Below are 23,866 nucleotides of genomic sequence, written 5' to 3'. Positions count from 1 at the left end.
TTCACACTCGCTAGTGGGTGAACACAACAGCCAAGGTGCCCACACGGGTGGCTCTGCCTCACACCTCTGGAATGACCTGCCCAGGCCAGGTGTTCAGCACCTGAGCATTCCTGTTATGTGAGCTGAGCTCCTGAACATCCACATGTTAATCAGGGCATTTAAGGGGTCTAAAGGGAATTCAACAGCTTTCACATAGGAATGAATATCTACATGCACCCCCCTCCCTTGAAGTCAACCCCTGACTGTCCACAGGAGTGAAACCAAACCCACCCTTCCAGCAACTGCTATTTGTTTGTTGTGTTTTTCCTAAAGCTGCTAAAATACACACTTCCATCCACCTGTGCCCCGACAGGTTAGTAGAGAAAAAACTGTAGGCACAAATAAATGAGCCATCACAGGATAGACAGAATTTCCAATTACACAGAACACAAGGAAAGCAGCAACTGCATTATATATATCACACTGGGTTCATTTATTTAGACAAATGTAACTGAAATGTGTACAACTTTTAAATTGCAGAAGTGTAATAAAAATATCTTCTTTGTTGCTGCTGTCTTGCAGTTGGAATTCCAAAATTATTCCCACTGGGATTTTCCAGCTACTGCTGAAGTGCACTGACACATGATTGAGCTGCTTCTTTCATAAAAAAATACTATACAAGGATTTTGCCAGTGGAAGAATAAAACACTACTGAGAGATCATATTTATTGTTCCTTACAGCAAGACTTTAAGCTCATTTTTCCTCACCCAGCAGTCTCAGGTAACCCAAACCCATCTTTCTTGCTTTCCTCACATCACGTGAAGCAGCAGAATCTGATTTTGTTGTAAATCTTGGTTCTAGGTAACTTTTCCATATCCTTGTGTGTGCACACACACACAAACCAAAGAGTTTACCATTTTTGGATATTTCAAAACACTTATCAGCAGTCAAACATAGCATTTGAATTGAACACTTCCCAGACATGGACAGAGTTTCACTGAAGGCTGTAGGTCTGCTGTGCGTCCTTCACTGAAAGGGTGATGAAGAGGGACCGCGGATCCTTTCTGTTCTTGCGGACTGTGATCTTTCCTCTCAGGGCCTCTCCTGCAAAAGTAAGAAGGAAATTGCTCTGGTTACAGTATTGAATGACTCACAGTAACCAAAGATGCATTGCATCCATGTTGCATGAGAAGCTGCTACCAATCAATCAGAATTTTAAAAGTCTACAAAAGTTTAAGTTTTCGAAGCTCTTGATAACAAACCTAAGTCAAACTAACTGCAGCTAAACGTGGAGAAGTGCTGAGTTGTGTTGGATGCTTCACTTCTCAGAGGTTCACCCAAATTGCTGATATGCCAAATATTTCACTCATGGCTGGGGAAAGCCACTGTATCCCTTGGATACAGTCACCATCTTGGGGTGAAACCATGCAGGCACAGAAGCCTATTCCCTTCCTACTGTATGGGCCATGTGGTTTGTATTTGCACTACATTTCATTTAAGTTCTGACTGGGTACTTTTTTTATCTGGAAGGAAACTACCACAGAAATCTCTGTGGCATTTCAAGTATATACATTATTAATTGCAGGTTTTGTTTTACAAAGTGTCAATGTCCTGAGCTGATAGGTACGTCCTTCAGTCACATCTAGAGCGAATGCTTTTAAAAACCTACTCTCAATTCCTTTTCAGTCCTTATTAAGACCTGTCATTTAAGGAATATTTGTAAATTAGGAACCCATCAAATAGAAACACGCACATTTGTAAATTTGTACATTCAGGAAGTCCACTGCTGAGCCACCTCATCCCATCATTTCATACCCAGAAGAGCTACATCCTAACAGATGATTTGCTGAACACATTACAGCAGGCCATGATCCCAATCTACAGCAGTAAGTTCCCTGCTCCTCTCCCATCAGGCCTCCCTCGCCCCATTCATCTTCATCCCTCACACCAGCCACATCCACTGCTGCTACTTTTCTATCTCACTGGATCCAAAGTATTTTCCAGCTGTTCATTACTCACTGTGATTTTAAAAGCCATTGCTAATATCCTGCTAAAAAGCTTTCTTACTGCAAAAATGGAAACAAATAGTAATTTCAAAACTAAGCTAGTTTCAAATTCAGGAAGAATTTTGGAGGGCTCCATTTGGCAGAATTCTCAGTTGCATCCACAAACAGTAAACTGTCAGAAAGTTCAAATTATGAATTATAAATGCAGGACATTTGTCAAAGGCTGCAGTACAAATATCAAAGAAGGCTTATCAGCAAGAATGACTGTAGTACCAAGGATGAGGAGAAAAAAATTTTTTTATCATTTTGGTTTTTTTTTTTCTCATGTGACAGTTAGCTGGAGATTCCACTACAATTCCTGTGCAGTTTTGTTATGAGGAATCAAAAGACTGACATCACACAATGCAATTTGCAGAGAATTGTGAAAATGGTTTCACAGATTATTTTAACAGAGACAGGTTTGCCAGACATAAGGACAAGATAAAGAAAAAAGGGCATTATAGTCTCACTCCAGCTAGGAAATTTAACCGAATTTGAACACACAGATTTTCAAAACTGCTACAAAATTACCTACTTGATTTATTTTAACATCCTGTGATAACAATTCAGTAAGAGTAAAGAGCCTCTGAGAACTAAAATTCTATTATTTCAATTAATCCGTACTTCAATTTTCCCATTTAAAACATTAATACAAAACAATAAAACAAAGCAAAAACTTAAATGTAATTTTTATAAATAGCTGACTTCATAGGACAGAACCCCCAGATTCTGCTTGCAAAAACAGTTAATGAAACAAAGCATTCCATTCAATTTTCCCCAGCTATTCCTTATGCTGTAAGCACATTAAATCTGCTTTTCTGAGCAGCCTTTTCCAAGGGCTGAAGCAAACAACAGCAGTAACAGAAAGGCAGTTCTGAACAATTAATCAATGTCATGTAGATAGAAAATGACGGATGTTTTCCCCCATTCTCTGTCCTAGGAGCTGCCTGGAGGAAGCTGTCTCTGGGACTCAGCTGCATCACCTTGCTCTTATCACGCTCAGCTGAATGCAAGTAAACCACACAGTGCCACTGCAGTTTGATTAGGACAAAACTGAATCCATTACCATCCCCTCCCTGCATTTTTATTATCCCCTGGGGAGGCTTGAAATTTTTCCCCAAATGGAAAAAGCACAAGAGTTCAGGAGAAGTGTGGTATAAGCTTGGCAAGTGCAGGAAAAATACACCCCTATGTCCATACTGACTCCCTGTCACATAATGCATGTCTGGTTGCAGGCTCTATAGTGCACGTGCTCTGGACACTCAAACCAGTTTATTTTGGTTCTGACTTTTACCACCAGTAAAACTGTAAGCAATTGCATCTGTCACTTATGTTTGTGCAATACAATCACACATGGGGCCAGCCTGCAGTCTGTGAGCCAAGGTCTCTCTCAGTGCAGAGATCCCAGGATCACCAACAGTGTTCAGGCCCAACAAATCATGTTTTTTCAGTCTATAAAGGATTTGATCAAAACCAAAGATTCTACAGTCCCTTGCATGCATATCCATAACATGCACTTAAAGCTTGAAAAGCCCCATGGCATGTAATGTGAGGAACTACCCTGCCTTTCAATACAACTTGGTGTCTTCTCCCTCTTTGATCACAAAAAAGACTCAAAGAGTTACCAAAGGCAGCCAGCAATCAAGGTCTTTCAGGTTTCCTTCTTTTCTTCCCATGGAGGAGTTTGATGAAGCTAACAGTGGGACAAGTAAGAACACAGTACTCAAACCATTATTTATTCTGAACCCCAGAAATTAAATTCTTAAATTCTGAATTTAAGAAACTTATGAAAGAGCTCACTGGAATTGTTTCAGAGAGCCGCTAGAAAACTGCAGTGGCTTTGGGCTAAAGACACCTTAACTACTGAACTGCTGGTGAAAAGTACCTTTACAAATCCCCTACACTGTAAAGAACCACTGAGTGGGTTTGTGCCCTCCCAGTCACAAAGCAGGAAGATTTGATACTGCTCTTCACAGTGAGGTTGTCCTTGCTGGAGGCTAACAATTTAAACACAATCTAGTTGAAATAACTGGACCTGCTATCTAATGCAACACTGAGCTCTAGCATGCAACAGAAAAACCAACAAGTCTCAAAAGAGTCTGGACGAGCTGGGTAAAAAGCAGTTTCCAGATACAATCTATCTTCTGAAAATGGAAAACAAGAAAAGACTGAAACAGTTTGTGGTGGGACCAAGAGCATTTCCCTTAAACTCAGGAACTTATCCTTAATCCACCCATTCATCTTCTTAACCTGCAGGCACCTGCAGCTGTGCAGAGACTGCCACCTTCCCCTTTGGCCACTTCTACTGCATCTCCAACCCAGTGTGATCCAGCGAGCAGTTTCTGTTCTGAGCAGCAGCCACTGCCTTTTGGTACCATCCATCTGATCTGTGATAACCCTTCTGCTGGGCTGGCTACTTTTATAAAAGTTACTTTTGCTTGCCAAATCCTTTCTGTTGCATCACTGTTCACCCTCTGCTGAAACTATCCCGAGGTTCTGTCTTTTCCTTTCATGCTCTGACTATATTTTCTGAAGAGTTTTTGCACCAAACTGACGTGTTGCAACTGCTCAAGACAGCCTAGGAATGAGGCTGCTGTGAAGAAGTCTGAACTGCCAGCTGAGCAAGGCAAGGCAGGCTTGTGTGGCTGCCTGAGGTAACCTGTGTGCATTGCAGGTGACAGAGAATCCCAGACAGCTCGGGTACCACAAAGAGTTGCCACATGAATGATGAATGCAAGGTCCTCCTCAATGTAGAGCTGCAGTGGCCAAACTCACTCACCTAGAACTAGGCTTAATTCACCACCTTTTGTAGTGGAGATTCTAAACTGTATAGCCTTGTCCCAAGCTTCCTCTCAGCAATGTGACAAAATTCCGAGAAAACCAGATTGTTGTTGCTCTTTGAACCACATTCCCTTGCAGCTGCAGAACTTGCAAAGGGAGGCACACAGAATGGCATCTGTGTCACCAGTCCATCCAAGTTTTCCTGTCTAAATATGGAATTTCTATTATCTTTCAATGAGACAGAACAGCCATGGGAAGAGATTCTTTCAATTTAGTGCCTGAAACTCACTAAAACACCTAAAAATGTTTCTGAAAAGTCAGCAGGATCATTTTAAAATGCAGATTTTGATAAATACAACATAAGACTTGCCAGACTTAGTGTGACCTCAAAATTCAAGTTTTAACATTTACTAGATTTTAAAAGCCAGCATCACCTTTGGAGGTGCCACTTGTAAATAAACAAGAAACAGAATTCTATAGACACCATGTTGCAGCTGGAGACAGGCAAAACAGACACTAAAATCTTAATTAGGAACCAAATTATCCAACTGGGATGCACAATATTGAAGTATTTCAGTATAGGATCAAAACGTTCAGACAGATTAATCGTGCCGGCATTGTTTTCCTACTTTTAATAGTGCTGTCTAAGTAGACAAATCATCATTTTTTCAGTCTGTAAATTTACAAACAGCTTTCCAATTACAGAAACTGGGGAGTTAAAGACAATCAAGGATTTTACAGGAGCTTAGTCATGTGAGTTCTGCTCCAGCTTTGCCGTGCTAGCCCCTTTAACACCACAGAAAAACAAATCAAGGTTTTATTTTCACTGCAAGGCAATATCAAGAACAGGAAATGCCGACAATAGGCTGTTTTATTGCTAATAGAATTTGCCTGCATACAGAGCTGGGTTTTAACTTAATGCATTGTTACTGAAAAGATTCTGTGGGCCTTTTAAAATAGTTTTTGTAAGCATTTAATTTATTTACTAAATTCTTGAGACAACCAAACAAGAATGATGTGATTTTTTGTTTGCTTAACCGGAATATTTCAACAAACAACAAAAGGAAGAGACTCATTTTTGGACCACTAACGAGAAAAAGATACTGCTTTGGCATCTCAATTTCAATCTTCAAAATAAAGACATGTTCAAGCTATTAAAAAGGCTCTAAGAGAAGGCTGGTACTCTGTGGGGGGTCTACAATACATCACTGTTTTGTCTGAGAAAACCCAGGATATATTGCTTCTTTCTCCAGTTTCTTTAATTTTAATTGCTTGCTAAACAGTTAAAGCATATCCAACATGCTGATGCTATTTTGTTTGACTTGACTGAAAATCAGTTTCAAGTCTCTTGTCACAGTCCATGAGGAAGAAGACTGGCTTTTCAGAACACGAGTAGTAAGAGGCTATCCCCCACTCACACATTAAATCTAAATTAAATGAACAGAAATTATCCATTAAATATATCCATTATATACAAAGCTATCTACCACAGGTATCACGCTGAAACTCAGCAGCAAATCATAAGTATTAATTAGGTGTAGATTTTATTGCCTCTCTCCAGACCTTTGGACCCACAATTAACCTCTCCCACTTTATCCCAGAGATGTATAAACATCGAACATGGAATGCAGGCTGCAGCAGGACTGGCAAAAGAGGCAGGATGAGCTCCAAGGCCCATCCTTTGGCTTGCAACTGGCTTGATTCTGTTATCATTAGGATAGATCAAAACATTCAGTATTTTTTATGGCTGAGAAAATAGATCTATTTTTACAACAAATAACCTGGCATCAAACAGCTGAGAAAATTAGCTAGTTCACACTGCAGAAGAAAACAATTTTGCCATGGCATAAAGGAGCATTTTCCAGTTAAATACCCAGCAGGTTTGGATATCTGTAAGCTCAACCTCTTTTACAGAGCAAAACCAAATACAATCAGTGCTTTATAACCACTCCAGGCATAGCCCCAAAAGCTATAAAGCATCTGATAAGGGACTTTTAGTCAGCCTTACTATTTTACTCGGAATTAAAAATCTGAGGGAACCATTTTTCTTCGCTGGGGAAAAACAGCCACTGCCCTATCTGAAAGATGCATTCAAAAGAAGAAAACATACAAAATGTGTTTTCTACCAGCAAATTTCTCTTTCACAACCTATTAAAAAGCTACAAGCGAATGCCATCATGGGAACACTGGTCAGATTATTGCAAGAGTCCAATTGCATTATTTCTGTTTATTTCCCCATATTTATCAGAAAAAAGAAGAGTTTATCTTGACCAATGGCATTCTGGCTTGGATCTGCAATAGGGTGGACAAAGGACCAGGGCAGTGACTGTCCCCCAGTTTTGGGCACTGCTGAGGCCCCACCTCGAATCGTGGGGTCAGTTTTGGGTCCCTCACTGCAAGAAAGACTTTGAGGTGCTGGAGCGTGTCCAGAGAAGGGAACTGAGCTGGGGCAGGCTCTGGAGCACAAGTCTGAGGAGAAGCAGCTCAGGGAGATGGGGGGGCTCAGCCTGAAGAAAAGAAGGCTCAGGGCTCTCTGCAGCCTTCTGGCTTCTCTACAACTCCCTGGAAGGAGGCTGTAGCCAGGTGAGAGTTGGTCTTCTCCCAGGTAATGAGCAACAGGACAAGAAGAAATGGCCTCAAGTTGCACCAGGGGAGATTTAACTTGGACATTAGGAAAAATTTCTTCATGGAAAGGGTTGTAAAGTACTGGAACAGGCTGCCCAGGGAAGTGTAGATGTGGTACCCAGTGACATGGTTTAGTGGTGCCTTTGGAAGTGCTGGGTTAATGGTTTGACTCGATGATCCTAAAGGTCTTTTCCAACCTTAATGGTTCTAGGAATATATTTAGTCACAAGTGCATGTTCTTTGCTGTTTCTCCCGCGGCCATAATGTATTTCTGAATCTAAGAATTTAGACAGAGGGCTGATGAATGCTGGCAAACACAGGGATGGATGTAAAGGCTTAAGGGATGCAAATGTGTTTAATCTAATACAGTTACTTTTGCCTCCAGTTAACCTGCATCGAGGAAAGCCCTTTTGAAGACAGAAAGTTTCCTCAAAAGCTCAGTGCACTCAGAGTGGAGCTCAGTTCAACACACCAGGCTGAATGAGAAGTGGTAATAAGCAGTGCTAATTCATTAACAAGGGGGACAAGAGAAACAGCTGGAAGTGCAACTTCAAATAGATTGCAAAATGAGTTTGAACAGTTTGCTTAGTTGATAAAATGGAAAGACTGAAGAAACAAAAAATACAGCTAAGCACAAATTATCCAGATGAATATTCAAGTCACTATTTTGACAAAGAAAAGAATATAAAAAAGTAAGATAGGGAAATCTGTACTTACAACAACATGTCTTGAGGGAAAAAGATTTTTGGAACAATGAAGGAGAAGGATCAGAGTCAGAGGGAATGGCTTTTCCAGAAAAATCACATAAACTAACATACATTCCTATGTAAGTATCAGGAAGCACCTTCTGCTTGATGGGTTTATGTCACCCATGAGCAACAAATATCCCACAGAAATTAAGACTGGCATTACAAAAGAAAAGGAAATTACATCAGGAGTTTCTCTCAGAGTCTTCTCTAACACTAGAAGCAAAAGGCAGACAATCCTAGATTTAAGTGGTAATTTCATAGTAGATATAAAACCAGACAGAATGGGCAAAAGGATGGGAAAGGGGAACTCAAAAAAGGACAAAGAGAAGGAGACAGGCAAAAAGAAAGAGAAACAGCTGTAACAAGATTTGTTATGGGAATAATGTTAAGAAATATGAGCTAAAAAATAGGAAGGAGGGAGTTACAGCACAAGTCATCTTGAAGGTCAACTTGGTTGTGTTCACTGCTTCAGAGCACATTGTTTCTGCAGCTGCCTTCAGAAAGTCACCACACCTAGACTAGAACTCTAGGCTGGGGCACACCTCCCAGTAATTTCACAGATCTGAAAAATGTCAAATGATCTCTGTAATAAGAAATAATGTGCATATTTTAACAAATGTCATTGCACTTTAAAAAAATTCACTCTATGACATTGAGATTTAATGAGTAGCAGCAAGGGGATCTTAGTCAGCCTTGTCTAGAAACAGAATCTGAAGAGAACACAAGCCAACTATGAATGCACAAAAGCACGGGTGCACCCCAAGTGACAGGACCTAAGAAAGCACAAATAAAAATTGTTTAAGAATATAAAGTCAAAGCACGAAAGACAGAAATGATTTGTCAGATATCACAGACCTCAGTGCCTTTAGGAAAGAAGCTCCTGGTAAAAAGTTGTCATGTCTGATAGCTGGAAGAGGCAACTGTGGAAGTTCAACTGAGTGCAGAAGCATCCACACAACTTCTATTCCTTTCCCCCAATACGTCTGGTCTATTTATGAACTGTTCAGGTCAGGACCACTTATTACCACCACTTTATTAACTGCCCAGCAGAAATGAGCCCCATTCTGAGGCTCCTCCTTTGGTCCTGCTAGTATGTAAAGAAAAATGGCCCTCAAAGACAAGTGATTCATCACTGGGTGAGAGTTCAACAGTGGTGAGTAAACATCTAGTGGCCAACTGGACAAAAACAAAATAACAGCATAAAAATTTAATTACTTAATTTCCTTTGATTATAAAAAGACTGTGAGAGTCTGAAAGAAAGTTCTACAGGAGTAAGAGGTTAAGGCTTATAATTCTTGACTTGTTGTACATCCATCCTCTTGCATGACCATTGTATGAGGGTCATGGATACAGGTCTCTAAAGCAAGGAATATTTGACTACTTGTATAAAAATGTGCTTTCAAGACTTCACAAATAGAACTAATTAAACCACTAACAAGCATCACTTTAGTCTTCAAAACCTCACCTCAACAGTTTATCATCCGAATTCTGTTCATCCCTGATGACAACAAAAACCTTTTTACTTGCATCAAATTCAAGGTGAAACTTATTACAGTACTTAACCAATTTATAAAAATTTACAGTGTATCAAACTAACCTATTCAATACTTCAACAGCTCAAGTTCATGGCTGTGAGTTCTTTAAACTGTTTTCATTTTACAGAGTAACCCCGCCATGACAGATACAACCTATGCATATATTCATGATCCTTTTAAACACAGGACAGTTCAGGAGGGCTACAAGAAATCCTGTTCAACCACTTGACAAATGTGACACTTCAGAATATTAGCAATGTCAAAATTAAGAGAATGTCAATAGCAGTGTTCTGGTCTTACAATTTTCTGCATCAGAAATGCTTTGATACAGAACTTTTCTCACCAAATTTACAGTATGGAGCTATACAAGTATAAGATATATGCCCACTTACAGGGTACTTATGCATACATTTATGTGTAATTTTAAACAAGAATTTTGTACACAGACACTTCCCTGCTTTGCTGAGACAAAAAAATTCCTCCAAGAGCAGCTGAAAGATTTATTTACTAGTTCTTTTTGACACTTACGTAATTTTGGAAGTATTTTGTATCTAGATTTAATGGTAACAGCACTGTAACACAACCACTGTTGCACCACAACTGAATTTAAATATACCTGCTTCTACAGGAATTGGCTTCTCCAGGAGAAAAACTGTCTGTTTCCAGTGTGTTTTGGTACACTGGGGACCAGTTGAAAACAAGACCTGCAATGGGAGAGTTCAAGAGTTTGATTAAAAACAACCTTTTTCATATCATACCACATCAATCAATTACCAAACACAAATGCATATGAAGTCTTACAGCAAAACAGACCCACTGCCAAACACCTTGAGGCAAAATAAAATACACCACCATCCTCATCTCTCAATGATATTTTTAAAATGCATAACCCCAAATACTCACCTTGTTACAGCAGTTCTTCTCAAAAAATACGTCAAAGTAACCAGCAATTGCCTATAAAAAAAGAGGTGAAAATGTGACACTCAAATTCTGTGATTCATATATGCACTTACTGGAATTTCTACTCCTTTTCAAGTGTTTACCAAGAGGAACAAGCTTATATTTATGGTTTCAAGTATGCTAGTAATCCTAAGTAAAAAAAAAAAAAAAAAAAAAAAAAAAAAAAAAAAAAAAGCTGCCATCACACCTTTGCTCTATTTGAGAATATTCAGCCCACTGTAACTGCATTTTATTTCGTACCAGATTTTAGGATCAGTTTTCAAAACAACCCACACACCTTAACTGCAACCAGAATCATATATAAGAAAACAGCCTTTCAGATGTGCAAACCCACAAGCACAAAACTCAGTCCTTGTCCTGTCCATGACCCTCAGTAAACACACACCAAGTACGAGGGATTCTGCATGATTTGCTCACTTGCTGTGTGGCTAAACAGAATTTCCACAGGAGCTCCCTGCAAACAGAGGCAGAGCAAAAGCAGGCAGGGAGTACTTTTCTTCCTCTTCTACATGCACAGATAAGGAAAAACATTCACAAATGCTTCCTGCTGGCCCTCCCAGCAGCTAATAGTTTGTAACTCTTCATATGATTCCTTCTCTGTCCCTCCTGCCATCCCACTCCTAACCTCAAGAACCCCTCTCTTCAGTGCCTAATTTATTAGTGGGACTTTTCTTCCAGTTTGAATAGGAAAAGAAAACATAGACTGGTTTGGGTTGGAAGGGCCTTAAAGATCATCTTGTTCCAACCCCCTGCCATGGGCAGGAACACCTTCCACTAGACCAGGCTGCTCCAACCCCATCCAAACTGGCCTTGAACATTTCCAGGGGTGGGGCAACCACAGCTTCTCTGGACAACCTGTGCCAGGGCCTCATCACCCTCTCAGGGAAGAATCTTTTCCTGATACCTAATAGATACAAAATGTTCACACACAAAGAAGCATATCAACGCTATTAGTCACTCAGTCTTTTAATGCTGGACTGCTTTTTGGACAAAAAATGGCTTGTGAGAGTCCAAGAAAGCCCAAATAAACAGCTGGAAGATGCTAATAAAATATCCACTCCAGTTTCACCTGTGAAATCCTGTCCATGCTCACCTTTATTTGCTTTCTCCTGTCCTATGAAAAGGCTAAAGCACATCAGACCTTGGTGCCAAGGCCAAGTTGGGCTTTTCTATCACATCAGCCTGAAGAAATGACCCAGAACAGAGCTTTTGAGTAACCACAGCTCCACAGCTGAGCTGAAGTTACTCAGCTGGGGGACTCTCTCTGTCCCTGTGATGGGAGGAAGGGACTCTCCCCACATCAGCTGGAGAGCATTCAAACAAAGTATGTACCAGTGCAATGATGGCAAGCCTGTTCCATGAACACTCACTGCAAACAACCTATTTTAACCTCCCTCTTACTGCACTAGGGGTTTTCTCGTAGTCCAGGACCAGGAAACTGGTTGTTCTGAAGAGTTAAAAAGGACAAGTTCTGTAGCACACTCGTCATACAGATTCACACACAGATTGTGATGGAAAAAAAAGTCAAACATGCTTACAAAATTAGGGTATAGGGTTTTATCATGATGAAATACATAATATGAGTAAGTCATTCTGGTATTTTTCCTCTCCAGTATAAATCCAAACCAGATGTTGCCAACACAGTGGAGAACACCATGCGCTAAAGCAGTAAAACTGCGCTAAAGCACCTGCTTTTCAACGAAGGGCACTCCAGACAAGCCTGGCAAGTTCCAAATTCCAGCGTGGCTAAAGAGTTAAAATACAAAACTTATGAAGACACTGAGAGCCCTTCATGACAAATGAGCATCAGACAGTGGAAATTTTTAGTAAAGTCCTATCACTCAATCTGAGAATCTCATTCCCAAGTGAATTAAAGCCTTGTCTCTAATATGCCTATTGAGTAAAGACTGAGAAGGTTTTGACAAAGTTCTATTGACCCATCAGACTACTTTCATTGATGCACAATCTTTTCTGGACATTAGTCAGAGATATACCAAGTCATAAAAACATTTTTCAATCATCAGCTCAATACTGCTGGTATACTTACAAATAACACCTAGGATATGATTACTGCAGGAAAACAAGGTTGTGACAACAAAAATACATCGAGGAGAAAAAAAATCTGGCTTTCAGAGAAAACAAGACAATTAAGCTACATCTTGGATCAAAAAGCCAAAAGCTTCAAGCAGACAAACCATAGCTAAAGTGGATGCAATTATCCATACACTTGGTAACAACAGGTGACAGAAACACCCTACATGCTACCCTGAGAAAAGGCCCCAGATAACTGTTTTTTGGGGTCAAGTTCAGGTTGAAAAGAAACTCAGCTACAAGCAAAGAAAGCGTTCCCTGCTGCCTCCCCTGCGTTAAGGGAAACAGGATTTGTACCTTTTGTAAATGACTAGGATAAATAACTGTTTTATTCTTTATAATATCAGTGGTTTCCCTATCTGAAACAACCTGAAACACTGACTTTGAATAGCGAATCCACAGTAGTAATAATAATTATTACACATCACAAAGATTGCCTTAATCAGAGCTCCAGGGATTACAGAGAACAAGAGTTCTACATTGATCCATTAATTTCTTGTTATGTTCTAAAATGGATAGATGTCCTTCAATATTGAACACTGAAATAATCGTTGAGCCAAAAGAAACCAAAACTAGAAAAATATTATTGCTCAAGTTCCTGAGGATATGCTCCTGTGAACAGCTCTGGGCATTCTCCAAAATTCTGTCAGTTAAAACTGGGCAGTGGAGGCACCCCAAGACCAAAACACACACTCTGGTGAGTTGTGTCAAGAGGCAACCCCAGCCCTGCTTAACTGGACAGAAATTATATTTTTAAATACATTGAGGAGAGAGTTTAAATGACATTTTGAAAACTAACTGTAAGAGCACCTATTGCAATCGAGAAATCTAATGAGTATCTTTCATTAATAATTTTCAAAATGTTTTTGAGCCAACTAAAAGAACCAACCACACACACGGTTTGATGATCTTTCTGAAAACAACTATGCAATTGGTTTTTACCAACGGTGTGTTTAATCTCCAACTCTTCTCTCATATTTTAAACCTGTAGGAAAATAAGAAGTCTAATACCAAACCCAGCAGTTACTGACCACCTGCAAAATTTGTCTAATACTCCCTTATGACAGCTATTCTACAAGCCAATTACAGCTGAGGAACTACAGAAAGCAAAAAAGCACAGAATAAATATATCTCACTTTGATGCACATAGCCTGTGGCTCACCCTTTTAAAGTAAGAAACTGAAAAAGTTTAAACCTGCTGTTCAACAGAAACAGTTATTTGCATATATCCAGGTAATAACATCCATCTCAACTCTATGCCAAAGCTTCCCAGTAACTCCAGCCTACATTAACTACCTCCTTTTCCTCTCCCTGATTTCACATGGAAGATTTTGAGTGTTAGACTGCATGTGTCACCCTGCCAGCAACATCACTTTGAAAGGCACTCAATTTATCCAAATAAGACATTATTTTCATTAGGTAAGTTCAGTTTTATTTCTGAACAGACACCCTATAGGAAATACTAAATTCACCAACTGTTCTCATATTTTGCATGGCCCTGCATAGTTTGTGTACATTCATATGCTCATTCAAACACAATGCTATGCTTAAAATTTTAATTATATTGTTCGTGTTTTCAGATATTTCTGCTTTTGAGCTGTTTTGTCATATTTTGCGTGCCCCAGGCCAAAGGGATCTCAAGCCAGCTACACAGATGCCTACAGACTCCTTACAAAGAGCACACCCAGCCTTCCTAAAACCTGCCAGGTGATTCTGTAGAATGACAAAAGAAAGACTTGGAGGTGCTGAAGAGGCTTCAGAGAAGAGAATGGAGCTGGGGCAGGGTCTGGAACACAAACCTGATGAGGAGCAGCTGAGGGGCCTGGGGGTGTTTAGTCTGGAGAAAAGGAGGCTCAGAAGGGACATTCTCACTCTCTACAACTCCCTGAAAAGAGGCCTTGAGAAAATGGCCTCAAATGGCACCAAGGGAGGTTTAGACTGGATATTAGGAAAAATTTCTTCACCGAAAGGGCTGTCAGGCATTGGAACAGACTGTCCAGGGAAGCGGTGGAGTCACCATCACTGGAGTGATTTAAGTCATGTGAATGCAGCACCTGGGGACATGGCTTAGTGCTGGACTTAAAAATGCTGGGTTAGTGGTTGGACTCAATGATCTTAAAGATGTTTTCCAACCTAAACAATTCTGTGCCTCTGGAAAAGTACTGAAGGATACAAGGGGCAACACAGTTCAAATTATTTGTCCTCTCGGTGTTTTGCAAAAGGCTTGATACAAACCATTAGAATTTCTGGTTTTGCATGAAGCAGTGGGAGTCACAGAATATTCTGGGTTGCAAGGGACACACAAGGATCATTGAGTTCATGGCCCATATGGGATTGGTGCCTCAGCCTTGGCATTATTAGTACCATGCTCTGACCAACTGAGCCAATGGTTCAGTCTTCCTTGAAAGAGCTGTGCAAAACTAAAATCTCTGACAGCATCACACAGGTCTGTTTCAACAGACTCCAAAAACCCCTAAACCAAAACAACCAGCACCACTCTTACGGTGTGTTAGTGTAGGCACTGCACCACTTCAGAAATGATCTGGTATCCCACACTGATGTACTGGGGAAAAGAAGAAAAAGAAGGTAGAAGTAAAGTACATGCAGATGATACTTTCTTCAATTTTATCTACAATCGCTAGTCCTGTTAAGTTAAAAACAAAATCTCATAAATCTAAAAACCGCCACAAATCACAGTTGAAATACTTGAAAATAAAAAACTAGCTGTAAAATGGTGGGCTTGTTTACAATCTTTTTTTAAGGAATTGATACCTTCTTTCTTTTTGTAACTTGGTGTTTTATGTCAAAATGCACAATTATGTATCTTTTATGTTTGAGTGCATTTCAGAAAAACACTTCTGTAAAAGTGAAGTCCAAAATACTTTCCTTTCATTTCACTTTTGAACACTATCCCAAACTGCAGTAGCTATAATAATCACAAGCATCTATTAAATATGCAATACTACAAACAAAGAGATTTCCAATGCTTACAACTTGAAGGAAGATTAGGTCCTCCCCTCTTGTATAATTTATCACATGCAGCAAAATATAAGGAAAAAAAATCACAAGTGGCACACTCGAAGCAATCACAGACACATGCATATTAAAATGAAACATAGGGCTGGCCAGATTTTCATTAAAGGTTTCTTTTACAAGAAGTCAAACTAAAGAAAAGGAACAAGCAAATAACTTCCCCATAAATTCTAAATGATGCTTTACAACTACTGCCTAGGATTCTTTTCTTCTTGTTTTTAATTTTTTTAAAGGATAATGATAACAGTTATTTCTCCTTCTGCAATTTCTCTCATCTTTTTGCTACACCTTTGACAGCTCATTTACAACTTCACCTACAACTAATCAGTAAGAACTTAAATCTTCTCTGGAAAAATCTTTCAAGTGCTAGTCTCCTGAATACCATGAAAGAGGAAAACAAAAATAATGACTTCTAAACTGGTAATAAATAACTACAACACCAGCCTGACACATGCTTGAGCCTCAAAAGACAGTAAATATTGGGAAACACTACCTAAATATTATTCTTCTTGTTCTCAAATAACTTGCCAGGAGAAAAGCCGAGCTACGAGGACAAAAACTCCAACCCCAGAACAAAGCCAATCTATTTACCCAGGGAACTAAGGTGGCCAAATAAAGAATGAAGGAAACATTTAGGATCAGATATACATTAATAGATATACATTACTGAGACTGCACAGCAATATCCTATAAACGTCAACAAAGAGTTCCCTCAACTAAGAATAAAATATTCCTGAAATTAAAATAGCAGCCATGAACTCCCACCCGATTTTGTCGACCACACATTTTGATGAAGAGTTCATGCAGTTTAAGGTCTTCATCCATCACTGAGGGTTTCTAAGGTGTCCATGCAAACATATGAAAAACCTGTAAATTAAGCAGGTCCTCCCACTAAGATTCACCTGTCTTCAAACTGTTTTTCTTCCCTCCCAGATAAATGATTTCAAGACTACTTTTCCTCCCCATTTATTTACGTAACATGCACCAAATATAATAAAACCACAAAAAGCTTTAACATACAATAAATGAGTATTAGTACATATTATTTACACTCCTCCTTTCAGAGCCTTTAGGTGAAGTGCAAAGAAAAGTCTAATTTTAATTCAAATACATCTGAATGCTAAGGTTTTTTTCCTAAAGAAAATGGCTGGCTGTACGTGCAGCATTTTAACAGAACAAAACAAATGAGACTGCTCAATTCCTTATGAGAACTCACAGGCAACCTTACTAATTCACTTAGGAACCAGGAAATTAAAAATTATCATCATCACTATCACCTACAGTGAGTAATTTATCATTCTTGCTCTTCAGTAGTATCATGTACCAACAGTGAGTGGCTACAACAAATACAATTAGACAGCTGGCCACAGAAGTGGGAGATAATGTGCTTTTGATGGAGTTTATCCAAGCATGGAGATGGAATGTTTGTCATCCATGCAGCAGAGTTGCTGTGGTTTTATCACAGGGAAAAGAAACCCCTGGCAATTAAAACCCAGTGATTTTATGTTTTCAAGATTAATAATCTGGAGATCACTGCAGAGGAGGCTACAGGTAAGTAAAGAGCTGAGAAGGACTAGACCTGCTTTGTAGCATGGTAGAGTAGTATTTCCTTTACTTAGAAATCAGGCATTTGAGCTGGGTTTAACTGTGGTACCCAAACCAGATTTCTAACTTAAAAAACTTAGTTTCTCACATAAAGTTGGAACCGAAGATTCCTATGTTAATACTTCTTGTTGGCTGCCAAGTGGAAGACCAGATATTAAGAAATGAAACTGCCTAACACTTAAAGAAATTTTAACCAGCAAAGATTTTTCTATAATCAGAATAATTTTCTCTAGTCAACTCAACTTCCTTTTTCCTCCTGAAGGTTTTAATACATCAGTCACGTCCTCTAGTTCATTATCCTTCTTTCACCCCCTTCCTCCCTCCCACTTTTTATACACATCCCCTGCTCTTTGACAACATCTCCTGGGAGCAATGAAGAGATACTGCCATTTTCCTCTCAGGGGATACTGTTATTCAGCTAGGAAAGATCAACCTTGATGGACTCACAGGGGAAATGCTTGCAAACAAAAGAGAAAGTTTGTCAATTGATTTCTATACTGAGGGTAATCACCATTATATTTTATCTCAAAAGCTCACACAGTGATCAACTTAGAATACAATTAATGAAGTATTTTTCTAGCAGCATCTACTAACTGATATTAGCCAGATGTCTCATTAAAATCAGCAGTGACAAACCCTAGCTCTTTATTAGGAAAATGCACTTCTGCAGGCTAATTAATTTTTTTTTTTTTTTTTTGCTATTATCTTTGTAGGACTGAAATCAAGTCAACTTGCAATAAAAGTGCTTTGGAACAATTTCATATAATGATTCCATGCAACCGTTTCACGCTTTGAAAATCTTCAATCTTTGAAAGCTAAAATAATGATAGATAAAATTAATGCTAGAAAATACTTCGTTGTGGCAAAGCATGTGAGGAATAAAGGAAAAATTCACAGAAGCAGTGTGTGCTCTGAAAAAAGCCTTAACTACCCCACCTTGTCCCAGGACTTCTAAAAGACTAACTAGCATATACAAGGTCATTTTAAAACATTTATTTTTGCTTAATCATTTTGTATTTCTTATACACTTTTTTTTTTTTTGAAGACTTACTTATTTTCTTGAACATCTGGAAGAAAAAAACTATTTAGAGCCTAAATCATTTTTTAGGCTATGACTCAATGTATTACAGGATCATCTGCAATACACTCAAGATGCACCTACAGTAAGACATGAGGCTGATCTCTTATGAGCACGACTTAATACTCTGCTAGGGTTTTTTTTTATTTTTGGTCATAAAAAAGTATGAGGGTAGTTTCAAATAGGTGGAAGGACAAGCAAATCAGAAGCATCAATGCTATGCTCTTAGTTTTGTGAACCGCACAGCTTTTCTATTTTACACAAGCTCACCATGATGGCTGGGAATTCAATGTCCTCAGTACACTCAATCCAAACCCAGAAAACAGTCAGCTGAGGAAAAACTAAGGACAGATTTTAGAAGAATTTAGCATTGTTTTACGTGGGCAGATAGTGCTAGGACAAGGGGGAATGGTTTTAAACTAAAAGAGGACAGATTTAGATTAGTTACTAGGAGAAATTATTACTGTGAAGATAGTGAGGCCCTGGCACAGGCTGCACAGGGAAGCTGTGGCTGCCCCATCCCTGGAAGTGTTCAAGGCCAGGCTGGTTGGTGCTTGGAGCAATCTGATCCAGGGGGTGGGATCCCTGGGCATGGCAGGGGGTTGGAACTAGATGATCTATAGGGTCCCTTTCAAGTCAAAGCATTCTATGATTTTGCCACAGAAACATGAAGTGAAGCCTCTCCTGACTGAGGGGTCCTGGGGGTGTTCCAAGTCATGATCCGAGCAAATGTGGTAATAAGTTGCTAAAACAACTACATTATGGTTCTGTCTCCTGCCAGCTTTTCCAGCATCCTGTCCTGTTAGCACAGACATGCAAACAGGCTGATGGGAAGAAGCAGCACACCCTGATGTGGCTGTTACTTCCAGAGATGCCAGCTGAGAGTTCAGCTCTTCAACCATTAACATTATGTTGCACATTCCAACCAGAAGAGCCCACAGCTCTCTTTTCTAACTGCTTGCTAAATCCCATCAGTGCAAAGCTCCTGCAAACGTAAGTTCAGCAACAGCAGCCCTGCATTCCATGCTGCTGACACACCTCAGTGTAGCAATGTCTCCCTCACACTGTGGGGCATGCACACAGTGCCGTGGGAGGGAGCATGGAAACCCACCCCCCACAGCCAGGGACACTGCAAACCAGGAGCTGGTCTGCAGTAGGATCCCCAGAACAAATAACAGAACTATGTGCCCCTACATTTTCCAGCTGCCTGGTTTCTAAGGACAGATTATTCAACAGAACCAGTCCTAGCTCTGATGGTAGCACTGCTCTGGTATCAGCAATGCTGATGGCAACACCAGGAGGAACATGACAACCAAATCTGCTTCCACACTTCCATGGCTGAGGAAAAGCTGCTTTGAAATGAAATACAAGCATATAAAGATGGATTTCCTAATTGCTGGTTTTGTGGAATATTTTTTGTAAACAAAGCGATGTTCATATTTAAACACCCCCCTCCCCCCAAAAATCGTAAGAGACAAGTACAAAATCCTAGAATTTTGGGAAATGTAGGCAACTTTCTCTTTTTGTGCAGAAAATGAAAAGCCAGCAGAACAACAAAACACATATGCAAATAAGAAAAACATCAAATATTATTTTCAAAGAACAAATTGCAATCTTAAAGCATCTCCTCAAAAATTCTCAACATAAATAATGGACTTTTATTGTTCATTTACTGCAAGGTTAGGCAGCCTGATATGATGGATGAACTGTCAACCCTCAACTAAACTTCTACAATCCATCATAGAAACTGTGGAAATTTCACTCTAAGTGTCAATAAACCTAAATTATGAACTGCAAAATACTTTACAGCATTCTGATCATTTTTTAGAACCTGCATTCGCTGCAAAATTTCAGAAACACTGCTCTTCCCCCCCTTCCCTCCCCTTCTTCTTGGAAGTCATAAAATGCAGGTATACATCTTGATTTATATGCCAATGATAACACAGAATCACAGAACAGAAATGAAGTTTTTGTAAGAGCCTAGTGCTGGGGAAAACAATATTTCTAAAATAAGCTATTTTGATTTACCCAACATCAGAAAGACGGCCAACATTGTGTAAAGATCTCTGCCTAATCAGTTACTAAAATGTGGCCATATTAAGAAAATTAAACCAGGGTTGCAGGGGAGCTTGATCTCAAATCAAATCTGACCCTGCCCTGAGGCAACTAGATTATCCTATGATATCTTAAAACAGGAGGGTTTTTTTCTGTATGCACAATAAAATATACATATTTCCATTTAATAAAACAAAAAATGTTACTGTGTATTTACTTAATTTGGTGATAACTGACAAATAAATATGAAGTATTTGTACACACCTACTAATTAAAAATGATAATGATTGTAACGACATACATTGGAAAATTCCACTTTGTAACACCAGCAGACTCTTATGCAGACTGTTACACTGCAAAAACGCTGGCAAACGCAGCAGCATGAACTAACATCCAAACCAGGAATTACATTGCCTGATGCAGGCATCCAAGATTTTGTCATCAGCCTAAGCAATTTATATCATATAGAAACATATTCTTTGTGTCCATGTCAGAGGAAGCCTGCAGCTCTTCTTTGTATACTCGTGCAAAAGCCCAATAAACCTGCTCAAGCAGACTTAATCTCAATATATTAGAAGTAAGTTTAAAATTACCCCTTTACACTTGATTTTATTATGTGACTTAAGCTTGAAACTCCCAAAAGTTTCAGAATACTCCAGACTGCAAAAATTTCAGTTTTTACTATAGATTTCAGAGTGTAATGCAAACTTTTGTCAAATTTGATGATGGTATTTTATTAAATTGGTAGAAAGCACTTATAATTTGTATTTAATATAGAAGCAAATTAGTGAAATTACTGTAAAAATAAGCCATCCTGCCTTTGCTTATAACGTAGTGTTGGAAAACTCAATGCATTACTTAGCCAAGCTAACACCAGACTTTCCTGTATTTCAGAAAATGGGCTAGAGAACAAAACAGAAAGATCCCAGTGTTAAGGCTCCTTACCCTTCCCGTTCCTCAGCTACCTGTATTATCCCATAACACCATTACTGGAATTTTACATCCATCTCTCTTTATAGAAAGAGCTCATTTGACACCTCTATACTGCAGAAATTAATGTTTCAAGGCAAGGACTGATGATAAATTAAGGATAATTAATACATTGTCTCTTAGTCCAATGTGATACCAACCATGTATGAAGAAACTAAGATTGTCTTACCGTACACTGTGTGCTCATTGTAATGCTCAGGGTGAAATCTGAAGAGAATTCCAAGTCTGGAGTGGATGCAGTATTACAATTGATATGCTGTCAAAAAGGGTAATAAAATTCTGTCAGTGACAGTGAGGAATGCCACTTCAGATCTCCCTTTAGATGAAGGTTGTTCAATTGTTCTCATTATGAGACAACTTCTATACGGCAATACTATTTCAGCTTTCCAAAAAATGGGAAGAGACTAAAAAACTACCTAATCCCATGTGACAAAACACCTGAAACTCTTCTTCCTCACATGCCCAAATAAACAGACCGTTTGAGTAGTAGTGGTATGGAACTACACATAGTAGCTCAGTCTGTTCAGGAAAGTTGCTTCTTGATGGCAGCTGCCCCTTGTTGAGAGGAGCAGTTTTCACAGGCATCTTCACCTTGTTCATGTAGTCACATGGTAAACTACAGCATAAACTGGTATGGGTTAAAACTGGGGGGTTTTGATTTGCCAAATTGGCTTTATATCTATCACAGAATAACTAGTTTGAAAGAGACCTTTGGAGAACCCCCTTTGCAGTCATTCACTGGACTCACTCCAGGAGAGTCATCTCACTCCCACACTGGGTAACCCAAGATTGGACACAGCACTCCAAAAGTCATCTCCCTGGGATGCAAGAGAAGATGAATCTCTCTTGAGCTGCTGGTGGTAAGTCCTCTTCCTAATGCAGCCTAGGATGCTGCTGGATGCCTCTGCCACAAGGGTGTGAGTTACTGGCTCATGGTCAGCTTGGCATCAAGCAGCACCCCCAGATTCCTCTCTGCAAAGCTGCTTTCCAGCCAGTAGGCCCCCAGCCTCTTTTAGTACATGGGGTTATTCCTCCCTCCTCTCTGCAGGATTTCTGAATCCAGCTCTGGGGTCCTCAGCACAAGAAGGACATGGACCTGTTGGAGTGAGTCCAGAGGAGGCCACCAAGATGATGCAGCTAGTGGTATGGAACTACACATAGTAGCTCAGTCTGTTCAGGAAAGTTGCTTCTTGATGGCAGCTGCCCCTTGTTGAGAGGAGCAGTTTTCACAGGCATCTTCACCTTGTTCATGTAGTCACATGGTAAACTACAGCATAAACTGGTATGGGTTAAAACTGGGGGGTTTTGATTTGCCAAATTGGCTTTATATCTATCACAGAATAACTAGTTTGAAAGAGACCTTTGGAGAACCCCCTTTGCAGTCATTCACTGGACTCACTCCAGGAGAGTCATCTCACTCCCACACTGGGTAACCCAAGATTGGACACAGCACTCCAAAAGTCATCTCCCTGGGATGCAAGAGAAGATGAATCTCTCTTGAGCTGCTGGTGGTAAGTCCTCTTCCTAATGCAGCCTAGGATGCTGCTGGATGCCTCTGCCACAAGGGTGTGAGTTACTGGCTCATGGTCAGCTTGGCATCAAGCAGCACCCCCAGATTCCTCTCTGCAAAGCTGCTTTCCAGCCAGTAGGCCCCCAGCCTCTTTTAGTACATGGGGTTATTCCTCCCTCCTCTCTGCAGGATTTCTGAATCCAGCTCTGGGGTCCTCAGCACAAGAAGGACATGGACCTGTTGGAGTGAGTCCAGAGGAGGCCACCAAGATGATGCAGCACCTCTCCTGTGAGGAAAGGCTGAGAGAACTGGAACTGGTCAGCTTGGAAAACAGAAGGCTTAAGGGTAATCTGACTGTGGCCTCCAGCACCTGAACAGAGCCTACAAGAAAGATGGAGGGAGACTTTTAAAAAGAGCATGGAGTGACAAGGGGGAATGGATTTAAACTAAAAGACATCAGGTTTAGATTTGATATTAGGAAGAAATTCTTCCCTGTGAGGGAGGTGAGGCCCTGGCACAGGCTGCCCAGATAAGCTGTGGCTGCCCCATCCCTGGAAGTGTTTGAGGCCACACTGGAGGGAGGTCTGAGCAACCTGCTCTAGTGGAAGATGTCCCTGCCCAAAGCAGGGGAGTTGGAACTGCATGATCTTTAACCCAAAGCCTTTTATGATTTTTCATGCTGCCTTGTCTTTCTTTAGGGAATGTTTTCCTTCCTGAAAAGTTACATTATGAACTATACAGAACAAGCAGCACACCTGATCTGAGCAAATACACAAAAGTACCTTCTGTAATAATCATAATGATGAATTGGAACATTTTAAAACTTTCC

General features: G+C 39.9%; 1 protein-coding gene across 1 annotated transcript in view; it reads right to left on the bottom strand.

Moving 5' to 3' along the window:
* Nucleotides 1-444: 444 nt before the first annotated feature.
* PRMT3 (protein arginine methyltransferase 3) overlaps nt 445-23,866 on the bottom strand; it is a 117,667-nt gene continuing 94,245 nt past the window's right edge. The window contains exons 14-17 of the mRNA XM_017743644.1: nt 21,697-21,783; nt 10,619-10,669; nt 10,332-10,419; nt 445-1,084 (exon numbers count right to left, since the gene is read on the bottom strand). Of these exons, the coding sequence (XP_017599133.1) occupies nt 975-1,084; nt 10,332-10,419; nt 10,619-10,669; nt 21,697-21,783 (336 nt within the window). The 3' untranslated portion in view covers nt 445-974. The remainder of the gene's footprint in view (nt 1,085-10,331; nt 10,420-10,618; nt 10,670-21,696; nt 21,784-23,866) is intronic.

Source organism: Corvus brachyrhynchos, unplaced genomic scaffold (assembly GCF_000691975.1).
Source record: "Corvus brachyrhynchos isolate BGI_N302 unplaced genomic scaffold, ASM69197v1 scaffold169, whole genome shotgun sequence".
Lineage (NCBI taxonomy): Eukaryota > Metazoa > Chordata > Aves > Passeriformes > Corvidae > Corvus > Corvus brachyrhynchos.
Note: the sequence above shows the minus strand (reverse complement) of the source record. Positions and strands in the feature narration are given on the sequence as shown.